At 42.1% G+C, this 14,715-nt stretch overlaps 1 protein-coding gene across 7 annotated transcripts in view; it reads left to right on the top strand.

The window, feature by feature from the left end:
* LOC115006858 (carboxyl-terminal PDZ ligand of neuronal nitric oxide synthase protein-like) overlaps positions 1–14,715 on the top strand; it is a 165,333-nt gene that overhangs the window by 100,884 nt on the left and 49,734 nt on the right. For 4 of the 7 annotated variants that reach the window (XM_029429431.1, XM_029429429.1, XM_029429435.1 and 1 more), the window contains 2 exons: positions 3,371–3,512; positions 8,918–9,135. In XM_029429431.1, the coding sequence (XP_029285291.1) occupies positions 3,371–3,512; positions 8,918–9,135 (360 nt within the window). The remainder of the gene's footprint in view (positions 1–3,370; positions 3,513–8,917; positions 9,136–14,715) is intronic. The other 3 variants (XM_029429433.1, XM_029429430.1, XM_029429436.1) reach the window with 1 other exon arrangement.

Below are 14,715 nucleotides of genomic sequence, written 5' to 3'. Positions count from 1 at the left end.
CTTTGAGGTAAGACGTTGAAATATGATCCACAAAACTCCAGTTTGAGTAGCAGATCCATGAATTTGAAGGCTTATCAAACACTAAAACAATGCACAGCAATTTAAAATAGCACCATGTGGGATTTTAGAACTCTGAGAAGGTTTCACAGAGGCAGTCGTTATATTTGTCTTTGTGATGATCACCAGGCAAAGCTTGAGATTGCTTCTGGGAGTATTTCATTTCATTTCATCAACACCTCGACGTCGTAGTCCCATTCAGAAGGGGTCTAAGAGGTTTTGTGACGGTAAATCGAAGTCAAGCTATTTCTTCTTTTGAGGACAAGTAGTTATTTACTCTCATGGCTTTAAGATGTGGAAATGTGTTGGAGAGGTGTAAAGATTTTGCAGATTTCATCACAAGCAAGGAATTAGTTTACTTATCATTGACTCTGATCTTGTTTTCAGTCCCATGAATAACACAACCAAAGTGACCCTCTTTAATTTAAACAGCATGTAAACACTTGTATTACAATTAGGCTTAACTACTGTAATGCATTGCTCTCCAGTGGTCCTACAAAATATAATATTTTATAATATATAAAACTATAAACCATTTGAGTTTACAGAGTGTAACTGGAACAAATGAAAGACCGGAGCTCACTTCTGTCCTTGCACTTGCGTCCAGGTTTGTTTTAAGATCCCGGTTATATAAATATATTCTCACACTAGGACTGGACAGTGTAGTGATATGTCCCTGACCTCTTTAGTGTCTCGGATCCACAGACTCTCTGGTGCTTACTGTACTAAGATTAAAGACTACGCTGAAGCTGCCAGCTGTAGTTTTGGACCCAAAGAGCGTGATGAAAATACACCTTCTTAAAGCTTTCCCACTTCCTCTGGGTTCAGTATTTTTCAGTGATAAGTTGGCTTGTTCCAGACCTCTGGTTCGTACCCCACAACTCAAATAAGGTCTAGTTTTTGTGCTCAACGGCAGGTGTTTGGGGTTATTGAAAAGTTACAATTTGGCCTTTTGACTAAGATTAAGTCAAACTGAGAAAGCGAGTCAGGTTCACACAAAGAGTGCTGAGGGAAAGAAAAGAAAGAGATTGTGCACAGCATTGTGTTCACAAATCAGGGAGTGTATGAGTCAGGGGAGCTTGAGCCTTTGGTGTGTGTTCACTGTGTACGATTACAGCAGCGTATGTCCTCATCCCCTGTTAAACTGCCCCTGGAAACGTCTTCAAAGGAAAACAAGTGTTTACTGTCACACTGAGTACCAGCATGGAGTGAATAGCCATGAATAGAGGGTCCACAGAGGAGGAGGAAGAGGAGGAGACAGGGGGGGTAATTGATGGGTGGAGGAGATGGAGAAGAACAGAACAGAACAGCGAGCAGGAGAGAGTAAAGGATAGAAGGAAATGAGATGTCTGCTTAAGTCTGGACAGTTTATTTGCGTGTGGGCATCTCTGACCTATTCACCACTAAAAGGTCAAACACTGTTTTGTGTATTTTTAATATAAACTCTGATAGTTTGATGTCTTGTTTTTCTGTCTGCTAAAGCCTGTTTTGAAATTTCTCTTAAAGTGACGATGATTTATGTTTTCTTTTTCCGATGCTGGTCCAGAGACCTGTCTCATCTGTTTCAAGATATTAATAATTGTTGCTAGATAAATTAGAAAAGAGAACAGGCAGATGGGATACTAGTTAACAGCTAAAGAAGGCATCTTTTGATGGTCTGAATTTGTTCTAATGGACACATTCATTATTTCAATAATCAATTAATCTGTTGAATAAAAAACCCTGACATGCATTTGGGCACATTCGTCATCACACCAGTGAATCATTCCCAATTAATATTCCCTCATAGATGGTCGGAATAATCTACAGATTCAGCCGGGTCCTTGGCTGAAAGGAACTTCCCCCGAGAGGACGTATGCGCTTGTCCCACGTCAAGTTTAACAACAACATTTGACGTGGGACAAGCGTATACGTCAATAAAAGTGTGTCTTTTTCATCAAGCAGTGCAGTGATAACACCAGTGTGAAACATTTTGGCTTGCAAATTAAACCCATGAAAGGTTTTGACATATTTAAAGTGACTGCATGCTGCCAGTGACTTTTAGCGAGGGGACTCGAAACCAGAAAAGTGGAAAGGCACAAAAGGGGCTTAGGTCATCGTTGGTAGTAGCTAGCTGTTTCTGTAAGGGTCAGTACGTACAGTCGGGGCACATTTTTCAGATCAGGACATGCATTCTTTCTGCTGAGACGGGCAGCTGCTGGCTAGTCACTATGGAAACAACATAAGCACTAAATGAAGCTGAAGCAGCATGTTTTGATTGCTCTGTGAACACACTCTGACTACAGCCAGACCTCACTGCTGTACAGAAAGGGAATATGTTTGAGTTTTCTGACCCCAAAACCGAAAACGTCAGTGGACTGAAGCCAGCACTTCAGACTCCAGTTTAAGTTTTTAATAATGTCGTAAAACACCCTGATATGCCTAATAAATTATATTTCTCATCTGACACTAAGCCTTGGGTCACTTAATGTCCTGATCTGAGCACTGAGCTCTTAGACTTCAGACCGGGCCAGAGTTGACAACTGAGAAAAGGAAGGATTAGATGTCCGTTGGCAGAGCCTTTTTGTTCTGGCTTTTAGGTCAGACTACATCTGTTCTGCTCATTCAGCTGAGCATGAGTGGTGTTTGGAGGCTAGGCCTCAGTGCTTTAAAATGAAATCTTTTCTGCCTCTACACCTCTCTGCGACAAGCCACACAAAAGGGGACTGATGGCAAACAGAAGTAAGCAAAGTTGTTTTCACTTGACCTGCCTTTTCTGAGCAGGGCGGAAAGAGATAAGCAAACACGTCCAGCTCTTTGCACCTGAGGACAAAGGAAAATTCCAGTCAGGGAAGGAAATTACGTTGGGATATTCCACTGAGTGTGGACACTCCTCAGACTTAAATATGTAATAGCATCAGGTGACGTGGTTGGACTCTGTGACCTATATAGATCATTTTAAACTGCATTTCCTGCTTATTGTTTGATATAAAATGCAAGCGTTTCTGGGGCTTCCAGCTCTGCATCTGACACTAGTGGAAAACATCTGGACGTTGCTGTTTCCTGTAAAAGATTCCCTGGCACATGGAAAGTGATACGTTTATCTTTCTGGTTTGTTTGGTAGAACTGGATCTGCAGGATACCAAAGAACAGAGCACCACATACAGAAAAACCTAAACTAAGAAAAAATGAGAGAGTCTAAACTTTGATTTAAAAACACTGCACAGAAATTATCCTTTTGAATTAAATGGCAACACAAAAGTGATTCAAGCTGTGTTCTGAGAATTACAACTGCATTTGTTTCTTTGTCTCCCCCCCCCCCCCAACCACACAGAGTCAGGCCATGCGTATCGTTCGGACAGTCGGCCAGGCGTTCGAGGTTTGTCATAAACTGAGTCTGCAGCACACGCAGCAGAACGCAGACGGACAGGAGGACTGCCACAGTGAAAAGAACGGCAACGACTCCTCCATCACAGGTACACAAACACACAGAACAACACAGTCAGCATCCCGTTCTTACTGGTACCTGTAGTGTGTGTAAATGTTTAGCACTGCTGCGCTGCCCTCAAGGACCTTGTTAAAAATCATGATATTTGTTGGCTTTTATCAGGAGATCTGTGCTCACTGCTTGTGCGTTTCTACGTTGTAACTTTGAGGAATCAGAAGGCGACATTGGAGATAAAAGCTACAGGGTGCAAATGAATGTTTTGTGCTGTTGTGCTGCATTTTAATCAAGTCAGTATCTTTATTGGTTGTCATACCTTTATCCAAAGTTGTTCTCGCATTCCTGGAGTGTCACTCACAGGCAGACGTGTGGGTGGAGATGACGTAACAGTTCAGGGTTCAGGATGCTGTTTGAAGGGTTTTTTCCATCACCACTGGATGTGCGAGCTCTTTTCACAATGTCATGTTGAAGAACACCATCGCTGTGGGTTCACATCAAGGAATGTTGTTAAACTTCATGCTGATGCTGTCGGGATTCAACCTTTTTTCCTTTGACATTAGTTTTCATTAAAACAGTTTTAAATAGTGATATTTTTGAGGGGGGTGTGTCCCTCATTTTCTGTCACCTCTATATGGTCCACTATCCATAAATCGCCCCCAAAATAATTGTTTAAAAGTTGTAGTTTGTTATGAAAGGATTATTTGAAATACAATACCATTATTATTTTTTACTTTGCTGAACACACCAAAGTAATTGCCCATAACTGTCTTAACATGTAACTATCCAGAAGGTTTTTCTTTTTTCCCCAACATTGCAACGTGCTGCTCTGATCAATTCCTGTGACGCATCGTATCTCGTGATCAATGTAGTTACAGGATGACGCTATTAACAGTTGGCTCATTAATTATATGTCTTTTCCCGGGAGGTTCATGTTTAACACATAATATTCTGTATCATCAAATTAAAAGGCGTCCCGACAGAAAACCACCTTTAAAAAAAAATAAAAATAAAAATAATAATAACGTTATCATTACAGATAGAACTGATAGCCAAGCTACTAAAACCATTATAATGTAATAAGCTGTAATATTCCTTTAAGGAATTCAAGAGTGGGTTGTAGGTGTACCTCGGGACAGGGAGGAAGTTGGAGTTCCAAGAAGGTAAAGAAGACAGTGTGGAAATTGAATATAAAGTAATAATGCAAAAGCTGAAGTCTTCACAACGCATTCACCAGTGCACACAAACAGCTACACACTTCTCACACAGACATATGTCAGAAAGCACAAACAGATGAGAGAGGCTACAGTACACGCACTCCACACACAGTGTGCCCGAGTTGGCGAGAAGGGGAGGGCGACGCTGGAGTGAATGCCACGGATGAGTCAACCTAAAGAAAGACGGCAACACTGCTGGGCTGAGCTGCTTTTATCCGCTGCCTCGTGCCTGGACAGGGTGGGCTTCACTGCAGCACAGGGACACGTGGCTCTGAGAGGACTGACATGAGGATTCAGCAGAGTCCACGATCAGAGCTCTTTCACACCCTCGTTCCAGTCATTACAGCAGCCAGCGCCGGCCAGCCTCCCCAGCCTGATCTGAGAGCGTCAGACTCTGGTACCGTTATCTCCACGTCCCCCTGCAGCCCTCCAGAGACCAGCTCTCTTTCATATGCTGATCAGCCCAGAGATCACCCACTCACATTAACTGTACATCAACACATCATGTATGGACCCCACACACATACAAACTCAGGTCCACATACACACATACGCACACTCGCTGTCATGGTGTGTTAAGCAACACAAGAGCCGTCACGCACAGCCAACGAGCTTATCTGGAGAACTAATTATCATGCCGATGAAAGGAGAATGGGAGATGGAGGATTAGAGGAATGGAAAGATGGAAGAATGCATGGATAGTGGAGGGGAGGAGGAAGAAGATATGGATATTAGCGGGAAAGGGGAACTTGGGATCATGGAGGATGAGAGGGAGCAAGGAAAGATGAAATGAAAAAGTGAATTGAAGAGGAGAAGAGGAGATGAGCAGCAGGGAGTCTGAAGAAAAGGGGAACGAGTGATGTTTTGTTCTCAGAAGCTCATGTGCAATTCAGCACAATTGTACAGAATGCTGCAACATCAAATTCACGATTTTAAACAAATATATGTGTAAAGAATGGCATACATCAATTGACCTAGTTGAGCTCACTCACTGGAGAATAATGCCAAACTGTGGAACAGTAATATTACCGTGACGGGACACTGAGTGACATGAGACGTAACAGCGCCACGGGCATGAAGTTCCACTCCGCAGCTCAGTGATCACTAAGCACTGCACACTGATTTATAGCCTACAGGACACATGATGGAGCGACTTGTCAGCAATATTCAGAAATGTTAATATGCTGAACAACATTTTTATTTTATATGACCAGGACTCTTTAGACTCATTTAATTAGATGTTTAGAGCCCAAATGTTTCCAATGCAGTTCCATTTGTGTAAGTAATTTTAAACAATGAAGATCATTTGACATTAGTATTATATTGTAATCGCTTATTTGCATATTAGCATAAAAGATGAACTATACCACACTGCAGATTTAAGATCATTCCCGTCTCTCTTCCCAAGTTCCCTGTCTATCTCCAATACTTAAAAAAAACCCACTAATGAAATCACATTAGGTGATGCACCTAAAACAAGAGCTAAGCAATGCATGTGTCATATTGCCTGATGTCAAAAATATCTTATTTCATTCATAGGGGCGCCAGAGCAATTATAAGACCAGTAAATGAATTGTTCAGTTGGATATATTTTGGTATTTGTATGTGCCATGTAGCAAAATAAATATCCGTCTCTCCACAAGGAGCTGTGTCATTCTCTTCTGACCTTTTCATTAACGATAACTTCCACCTGAAAATGCCTGTGAGGGCAGAGAAGAAGAAGTGGAGAGAAGAGAGAGGAGGAGGAGGCGGGTAAACAACGGGAGGAAACATGTCAGCTACAGAGGGCAGGAGAACACTGATCGCTGGGTAGAAAGGTGGAGGAAGAGCAGTGCTAATAACGAAAGAGGTGAGGATAGTGCTGGCAGCAGGTTGTCAAACGCGAGACATAAGTGGAGAGGGAGGACAGCACTAATAGCAGGGTGCACAGTACGAAGAAGGGGGAGTATAAATGGATGAAGAGGTGGGAGAGCAGGATGGTGGATGTGGGATGGACAGTGAAGTCGAGGATGAAGAGGACCCTGCAGCCGGCATTGAAGATGAAAGATGGGGGGGGGGGAGGAAACATGTAGCAAAAAGGGCAGAAATGTACGTTGAATAGATCTGGAGTGAGCGAGTTAATCTGTGATGAAATTTGTTCAAAGTAAATCAAACGAACATGACGCACTTACATTTGTCCTCATTTTCCATTTCCCTTATTAGGAGCTACTGTGAGATACAGTCAAGTTCAAGAGATTATTCAAAATAGTGAGGCCATGGATAACAGACGATGTGGGATACGCTAACAAAAACACTTCCTAATGAATACTTATAACAATCTAAGAAGGAAGACTTTGAGGTGTTTGGGATTATGCCATTTAGCTTTCTTTCCCCCCCGAGAGTTTCTTAACAGCAGATTAACAAACAAACAGTTGTTTCAACATGTACCTTCCCCTAAAACCAAAAATGTTTACTTTTCGGATGTATATGGATTAAACAACAAATGATTTGATGGCTTTAGAAGGGTTAGCTGGCACGGAGGCATAATGGAGGATAATGTTTTCGGGTTGTACGTACGTCCCATTCTCGTAAACTCGATATCTCAGGAACGTCTGGAGGGAATTCTTTCATAATTTGGTAAAAACGTCCACTAGGACTCCAGGATGAATTGATTAGATTGTTATGGTCAAAGATCATTGTGACCTCAAGTCCGTCCAATTCTCGTGAAAGCGATATCTCAGGAACGTCTGGAGGGAATTTCTTCACATTTGGCAAAAAACACATGGATTTAGAATTTGGTGGTCAAAGGTCACTGTGAGCCATAACTCAAGAATTCCATACGCTAATTATGACAATTCACGCAAAACAAGTGATGACAGTCAAAGATAAACTCAGTCAACACTCGTAAAGAAGTGCTAAGATATTGGAACTGTCTAATAAATGCTAATACAGACCCCTCTGTTCTGATTGCATAAAAACGTAAACTTTTTTTAACTTAGATTGTATGCATATGGCCGTGTGTTCTTGATACTCTCTTCTAAAATTAGATTAGAAAACAAAAATGGCATCGCTTGCAGTATAGCAATATATTGAAGCTGACCCCTGTATCATGATACATATTATTGTATACAATATATATCATGATACATATTGTATCACCAGATTCTTGCTTGTGATTGTTTTGACTGGTTAAGAATATGGGATTTTTCAGCCAAGACTTACTTAATTACTTTGGGTGAGAAGGCCTGTTGTTGTTTGCTCTGTATGTATGATTTTGCTGTTTCATAAATGAGTGCATACCAGTTAGAGAGTCAAGTGAGTAATAATACCCACTTAGATTCTTTCTTTTTTGTTTTTGGATGATTGCTTTTTTAATGAAACTTGCTGTGGGACTGGCAGTCTTGAGTGATTGTTAGTAACTGCCATCTATTCTAGGTAGAAATAGCTTTGCCACTTAGGGGAGGACGGTCCCAGTGGCTCCAAGTGCAATCATATACTTCTAGTTCAGTCAAGTTGCCAGGAAGCTAATGCAGTTCTAGCTAGTGGGCCGTTTGTCAATAACTATGCTCAAAGAGAATGCATCTTAACCAGCCCACTGGCCCCTACAATTCCCCTGCTATACAATTTACGTTGAATCGAGTGAGGTTACGATGCACAACCTCTGGCTTTGCAGTCGGTGGTGGAACATAAAAAAAACTGTTTTTCTGTGTTGTTGTGTATTGGAATATTTTAAATTGGAGGTTAACTGTACGTGCAGACTAAATGGCTGCTCTCCAATAAACTGAATTGGATAGTTTCCTTTGCCAAAGATAAAAAATCGTATTACAACAAACAAGTGTGGAGGTCAGAAGAATAGTGAGAGTGCTCCTCTCCTAAACTCTTTTGTCGCAGTCTGCATGGATTTTGTCTCATACACATGCAATATTGTTGATCTCCATTGTTAATGGTAGTCTGCGACGCGAAAACACGGTCCGTAACCAATCTGATCCAATTTGTCCCATTAAAAATGTATTAACGCTAATGAGAGCGCTGTTTAAGAACTCGAAACGGAAACATATTTGCATTTGCATTGTATTACATCTCTTAAGTCCTCAAGCGTTGTACCTGTGAAGAGTTGGAGAATATGTTTATGCATACAGTGTACTGTGGTTCTATGGATAATGTTTCTAACCTGAATGTTTTCATGTGTGTCCACCCATGTGTGTGTGTGTGGCCATGCTCATGCCTACATGTGTGTATGCAGGCGTGCGTGCTTATCCACCTGTATGTGTGTGTACTTTCCTCGGCTCAGCTCGGGAGCTAACGGGCTCCGAGAAGACGGTGGCCGTCACCGAGGAGACGGATATCGATGCGGAGGAGGCGAGTCAGGTGACGGCAGCAGAGGACTCGAACCTCAATAGAGGGGTTACTGATCTTGACGCCACAGCCAAGACACCCGACCTGAAGCCCGCAGAGATCAAGGTAAAGCCTCCTGAGTTTGTACGCATGTGTGTTTTTGTACCTACGGCCAGCAGAGGCTTCATGTCTGAAGACTCTTAAGAAATGTTTGTGTTTAGGTCAGTTATAAGATTATATGTCAAACTGACCAAATCAAAATCCAATCGAGATATTTTAGTTTAGAGATACAACTTGTTTGTACGTTTGGCTTCTTATTATCTCTGTATTAGTGTAGCTGGTTCTGAATTGGATTACTTTATCAAATGCACAGAAAAGTGCAACAGTCAGTTACATTTCAAAGCGTCTTTCGGAGTTTACACATTTACGAAAATATTTAAAGTGCAGAATGCGTACATTTTGTAAATGCAAGATCGCATGCGTCAAGAATGACAGTAAATCAAATCTTCGTAGCAGCTTTCGTCGCTCGCAGATCAGATCCTTTCCACCAGTTTGCCGGTGAGACTGGGAGCTATGGTTGCTCTACCGTTAGGAAGGCAACGGTTATGATTAGTAAGTGTCAGAAGATATCGTCACACCAGAAAGATTGTAGTTTTTGTATCCCACCTTGTGTAAAACAAAGAACCCAATAGAAACATTGATTATCTTCTTTCATTAGCAACTATCGACTATTCTTATTGACAAGTAATGTTAGATTATCATGTACCTGTGTGTGTGTGTGTGTGTGTGTGTGTGTGTGTGTGTCTGTTGAGGGGAATGAATGGTTTTAAAGTGTTACTTTAATGTGTTAATGACTTTCCTGCAGCACATTTGACATTCAACATCACCAAACAAGGGCATACAAATGAAGAATAGCAGAGCCCTTGTGGCCTAGAGGTTAAGGACATAGACAAGAAAGGCTATAATAATATGTCTGTTCATCAAAATGTAGAGTCAGTTCAGGCTTGGAAACCTGAGAGGAAATTAAATATCTGTCCTGTCGCTGCAGGTCAGGCTGACCCCTAAGTGTAATAGAGGATATCCAAAGTTTGCTCAAGCTTTCAGATTTTTTAGTATTTCTTTAAAGCTCTCTGACACATTAGATTTCCTGAAATTAAAAACACTTTTCACTTTAATTTAAATATACGTACATGCCTGTATTAACCAGCAGTAAAGTCGAGTTAACACCAAGTGTGTGTTTGTGAGCTCCCACTGCTTCGCAGTATGTGGAGCTCCAACACTGCCACGCTAGTCATCCAGTTCATGTGTATGTTTGTGCCGACTCATAGTGTTAAAGAATTGATACGGATCAGTCCGACCGTCCGCAGTAGTAGTCTGTAAACAACCAGGGAAATGTCCTGTCTGGAGGATCGTGATCTGGCTCAGCTGGCAGAGTGGATTTACTGTAGCATACGCGGGTGTAATTGTATTGTTGATGGATGCAGCGGTGGGAGGATGACACTGCATGATGAGGGCAGAGAGTGGGCGAAGCCAGATGTGTATTACGCTTCTCTTTCTCTTGATATCCTTGGGCTCTGCATGGAGATGGCAACAATGATGCATAATAATCGTTTTTATTGTCTTTTTCTATTACTTTTCACTGCCTACACAATATTTTCATCCTCGTTGGTATGTTCAAGTGAAACATTTTTTTATATTTGGTTATTTTATTGCAATGTTGTTCCATTTGCAATCCTTTTGCACACACTGTCAACCCAACAATAGGTTTCACTATGTTCCCCTATACAGCTGCTGGATTGTCTGGAAACCATTCAACACATGTTGTACCTTTCTGTAGTTGACAATGCAGACGGTTTGTACCACCTTCGAGTCAACAGATTTCATTTATGCATTCAGAAATGGTATTACGACATGTTCAACAACTTAGTTAGTTTGACACTTTAGCATTAAAGCTAACAACGCATGACCCTGATCTCCGGCGTCAAAGTCCTGTGCTTCGTACAGCAATTACGTTTCTTCCACAAATGTATAAGGAAAAGAAGATTAGTAGTATATAAGCATATACTTACTCAACCAGGCAGCTGCTAAAAAAAACCCACAATACACCAAGAATCATCACTGTGCATGTTTAGGAGAGAAGCTGTGGCCTGCAAATGTTCCAATTGCTGGGACAAAGTTGCAGCATTTTAGCCAAGCAATTATGCCAGTAGGCAGATCTGCCAGCACAACCAACTTGTTCTGCTTCTGCTACTGAGCCAGTTACAGACTTTCCTCATTAAGCTCTCTGCTGGTCAGATGCACCGAAAACTGATTCAAATGAATGTTTTAGTTTTTCAGTTCTTCGTGTTCCTTCCTTTTCACCATGCCGCTAAAAGTGCAATAAATACCCCATTGCAGGAAAAGCCTTAATCTGTAGTTAACTCGGGGTGATTAGGTAGTTCCTTAGGCAGTCTCAAGTAATGGTAAATAATGAACAGACGGGTTGTTAGGCAACAGTTCAGAGTGAGAAATGAGAACGTTATTTCACCTGAGGCTCCAAGCTCTATGAAACCTGTTCGCGCACCACATGGAGACTCACTTGAGCAAGGCTTTGAGAGCCATGGGTCCTAAGTCAGTTACAAAACCAAGCTATTCAGCTGTTTAACAGGCGTTGGATCCCATTAACGTTAGAGTTTTAGACATTTCATTACAGCCCCTGATTAAAAGCAACACGGCGTGAAATCACTGAAACAACGAGATCTCAGCAACGACCTCCATTCTCAGGTCACTGGAGGAAGTGTGCATGTTTGTGCAGCTGCTTTTCCACGTACATGAACTATATGCAATCTTTTTATAATTATTCTCTTTTAATTTGACACGTTTGTCACCCTTAACAGTTTCGCCAGATTAAATGGGAATGTGCAGGGATAAGTGTGCGAGGGTGTCGTCGAATAAGATGCGTGTGCCGTTACGTTAGTGCATGCATTTTTATTACCCAGCAGTGTTTGAATTTTCCCAAGCGGAGGTATTTGATTCACTACAGGGTTTCCCTGGAAGCTCATGAAAGGGAAAGCAGCCTGCGAGTGTTAAAGTTCATTCTCCTCCTGTCAGCTCCCGTTAGACTGACAAATCCCTCTCCGCCCCGCGTTCAAACGATCCCGCAGGACTCGGAGAGCACACATCAATCCTCGGGCTTTGTGTCCGTGAGGTTGAGTCAGGACGTTTACTTTTAAAGGGCTTGCCTCCAGGATCAGAAGGAGTGTTACTACAAGGCAAATTGTAAAGGCAAGACTCAAAGCATTTTACTCATTTCAAGTGGCTGCCCTTGTTTTGTTTTAAGTATAAGTATATTCTGTGTGAATTTGACGGAGATACAAGGGGAATGTGTGTGTGTGTGTGCGTGTGTGTATTCTCAATGACGTGTGTGCTTTAAAGTGAGTACTACAAACGCTTTGATAGAGGTTTTGCCTCTGGCAGACTTTCAGATGCGGTCAGGTGCAAACATTCTGATCCATGAGTGTAAAGCTCCAGCCAGAGCTCCACTGACAGGACTGACGCTTAGAAATCAAAAGACTTTCCACTGAAAGACATTATTTTATTATGCATGACTTCATTAATCACATCTTGTTATTTATTCCAGTAAATAACTGTCTCTCTCTCTCTCTCTCTCTCTCTCTCTCTCTCTCTCTCTCTCTCTCTCTCTCTCTCTCTCTCTCTCTCTCTCTCTCTCTGTCTCTCTCTGTCTGTCTCTCTCTCTGTCTGTCTCTCTCCCTCTCTGTCTGTCTCTCCTCTCTCTCTCTGTCTGTCTCTCTCCCTCTCTGTCTGTCTCTCTCCCTCTCTGTCTCTCTCTCTGTCTGTCTCTCTCCCTCTCTGTCTCTCTCTCTGTCTGTCTCTCTCCCTCTCTGTCTCTCTCTCTCTCTGTCTGTCTCTCTCCCTCTCTGTCTCTCTCTGTCTCTCTCTGTCTGTCTCTCTCCCTCTCTGTCTCTCTGTCTCTCTCTGTCTCTCTCTCTCTGTCTGTCTCTCTCCCTCTCTGTCTCTCTCTGTCTCTCTCTGTCTGTCTCTCTCCCTCTCTGTCTCTCTCTGTCTCTCTCCCTCTCTGTCTCTCTCTGTCTCTCTCTCTCTGTCTCTCTCCCTCTCTGTCTCTCTCTGTCTCTCTCTGTCTGTCTCTCTCCCCTCTCTGTCTCTCTCTGTCTCTCTCCCTCTCTGTCTCTCTCTGTCTCTCTCTCTCTCTGTCTCTCTCCCTCTCTGTCTCTCTCTGTCTCTCTCTGTCTGTCTCTCTCCCTCTCTGTCTCTCTCTGTCTCTCTCCCTCTCTGTCTCTCTCTGTCTCTCTCTCTCTGTCTCTCTCCCTCTCTGTCTCTCTGTCTCTCTCTGTCTCTCTCTCTCTGTCTGTCTCTCTCCCTCTCTCTCCCTCTCTCTCTCTCTCTGTCTCTCTCTCTCTCTCTCTCTCTCTCTCTCCTCTCTCTCTCTCTCTCTCTCTCTCTCTCCCCCTCTCTTCATCATTATCATTTGCTTCAATTGTTTCAGACTAGCACGACCTAACGTGGACGGATTACTTTACTGTTGGAAAGTCACAGAGCTCATTTTATCTTCTGAACTGTGTGTGTGTGAGTGTGTGAGTGTGTGAGTGTGTGAGTGTGTGAGTGTGCGTGTGATCATGGCAAAATGTGCTCCTGCAGTAATCTACTGAAACTACTTCAGAGGAGGTTTTGAATACTTTGCCAGGTTTGTATGTTTCTGTCTGTTTGTTGTCCTGCTGCTGTGATCCCATCAGGAGCTGGGCTCTAATTGTCGTTGAAAACACTTTATTATACGAGGCCATCATTTCCAAATAAATCTTAAAAGTATATAATTTCTTTCAAAGTACTGTGTTATTAAGCACTTACTTGAAGGAGCAAATACTTTTAATTATGCACAGAAGCCCTAGGCGAGGGTTAAAACGCGTCCGCTTCCTTCTGCTGCTGTGCATTATTAAAAGTATTACATACTTAAGACCTAATTTGCTAGTTGAGTGATTTTCGGGTCGGCACCATTTGAGTTGAGCAGGCCAGTCCTTTTGTTTGACTGACTACCAGGAAAGTAGAGACTGTGTTCTCTTTCCAATTCATCCATTCAAAGTGAGTGCTTGCGTAACCTAGAGAGTGATTTAGTCAGTGATTAATTAACATTAACTTTGGTTCAAATGTAGCTTTTCTTTCAAAAACATTCCTATTTTCCCTTTAATTTGTAGCAAATGTAGTTGAAATTAGTTGTTTTTGTCATTTCTGCCTTTAAATTACAACTGTACTGCATACTGAGACCACAGTGTGATTAAAATGCAGTAGAATTAGTACATTTAAATCAGAACAACTCATTATCTCTGATTTGAGAAAATTGAACCTACATCTCAGGCTTCCTTTGATAGTTCTCTACGATATTTTCATCTCATATTTGGTTTAATATATGTGCAGAGGATTGTCAGTGTGGATCGGAAAGACACGTTTTGCACAGGTGGTGAGGTTCTGCTCCTGTGTGCGAGGGTGGGAGGCCTTTTTACAAGTCTGCGCCGTTGTTCCGAATCAGGTCTCGTTCTGTGTTTGATCATTCAGTCCGTCCCTGCTCCACGATGAAGTTCACACTTTTAGTCCCACTTCTGAGAGTAGTTTGCTCTATTCACACTTTTAGTGTTAAATAAACACTGCAGTCTGGTTCATGCTCTTGTGTTTATGTGTAGATATCTTAATATTGAT

Source organism: Cottoperca gobio, chromosome 4, assembly GCF_900634415.1.
Source record: "Cottoperca gobio chromosome 4, fCotGob3.1, whole genome shotgun sequence".
NCBI lineage: Eukaryota > Metazoa > Chordata > Actinopteri > Perciformes > Bovichtidae > Cottoperca > Cottoperca gobio.
The sequence above is the reverse complement of the archived record's forward strand: the minus strand, read 5'-3'. Positions and strand labels throughout refer to the sequence as shown.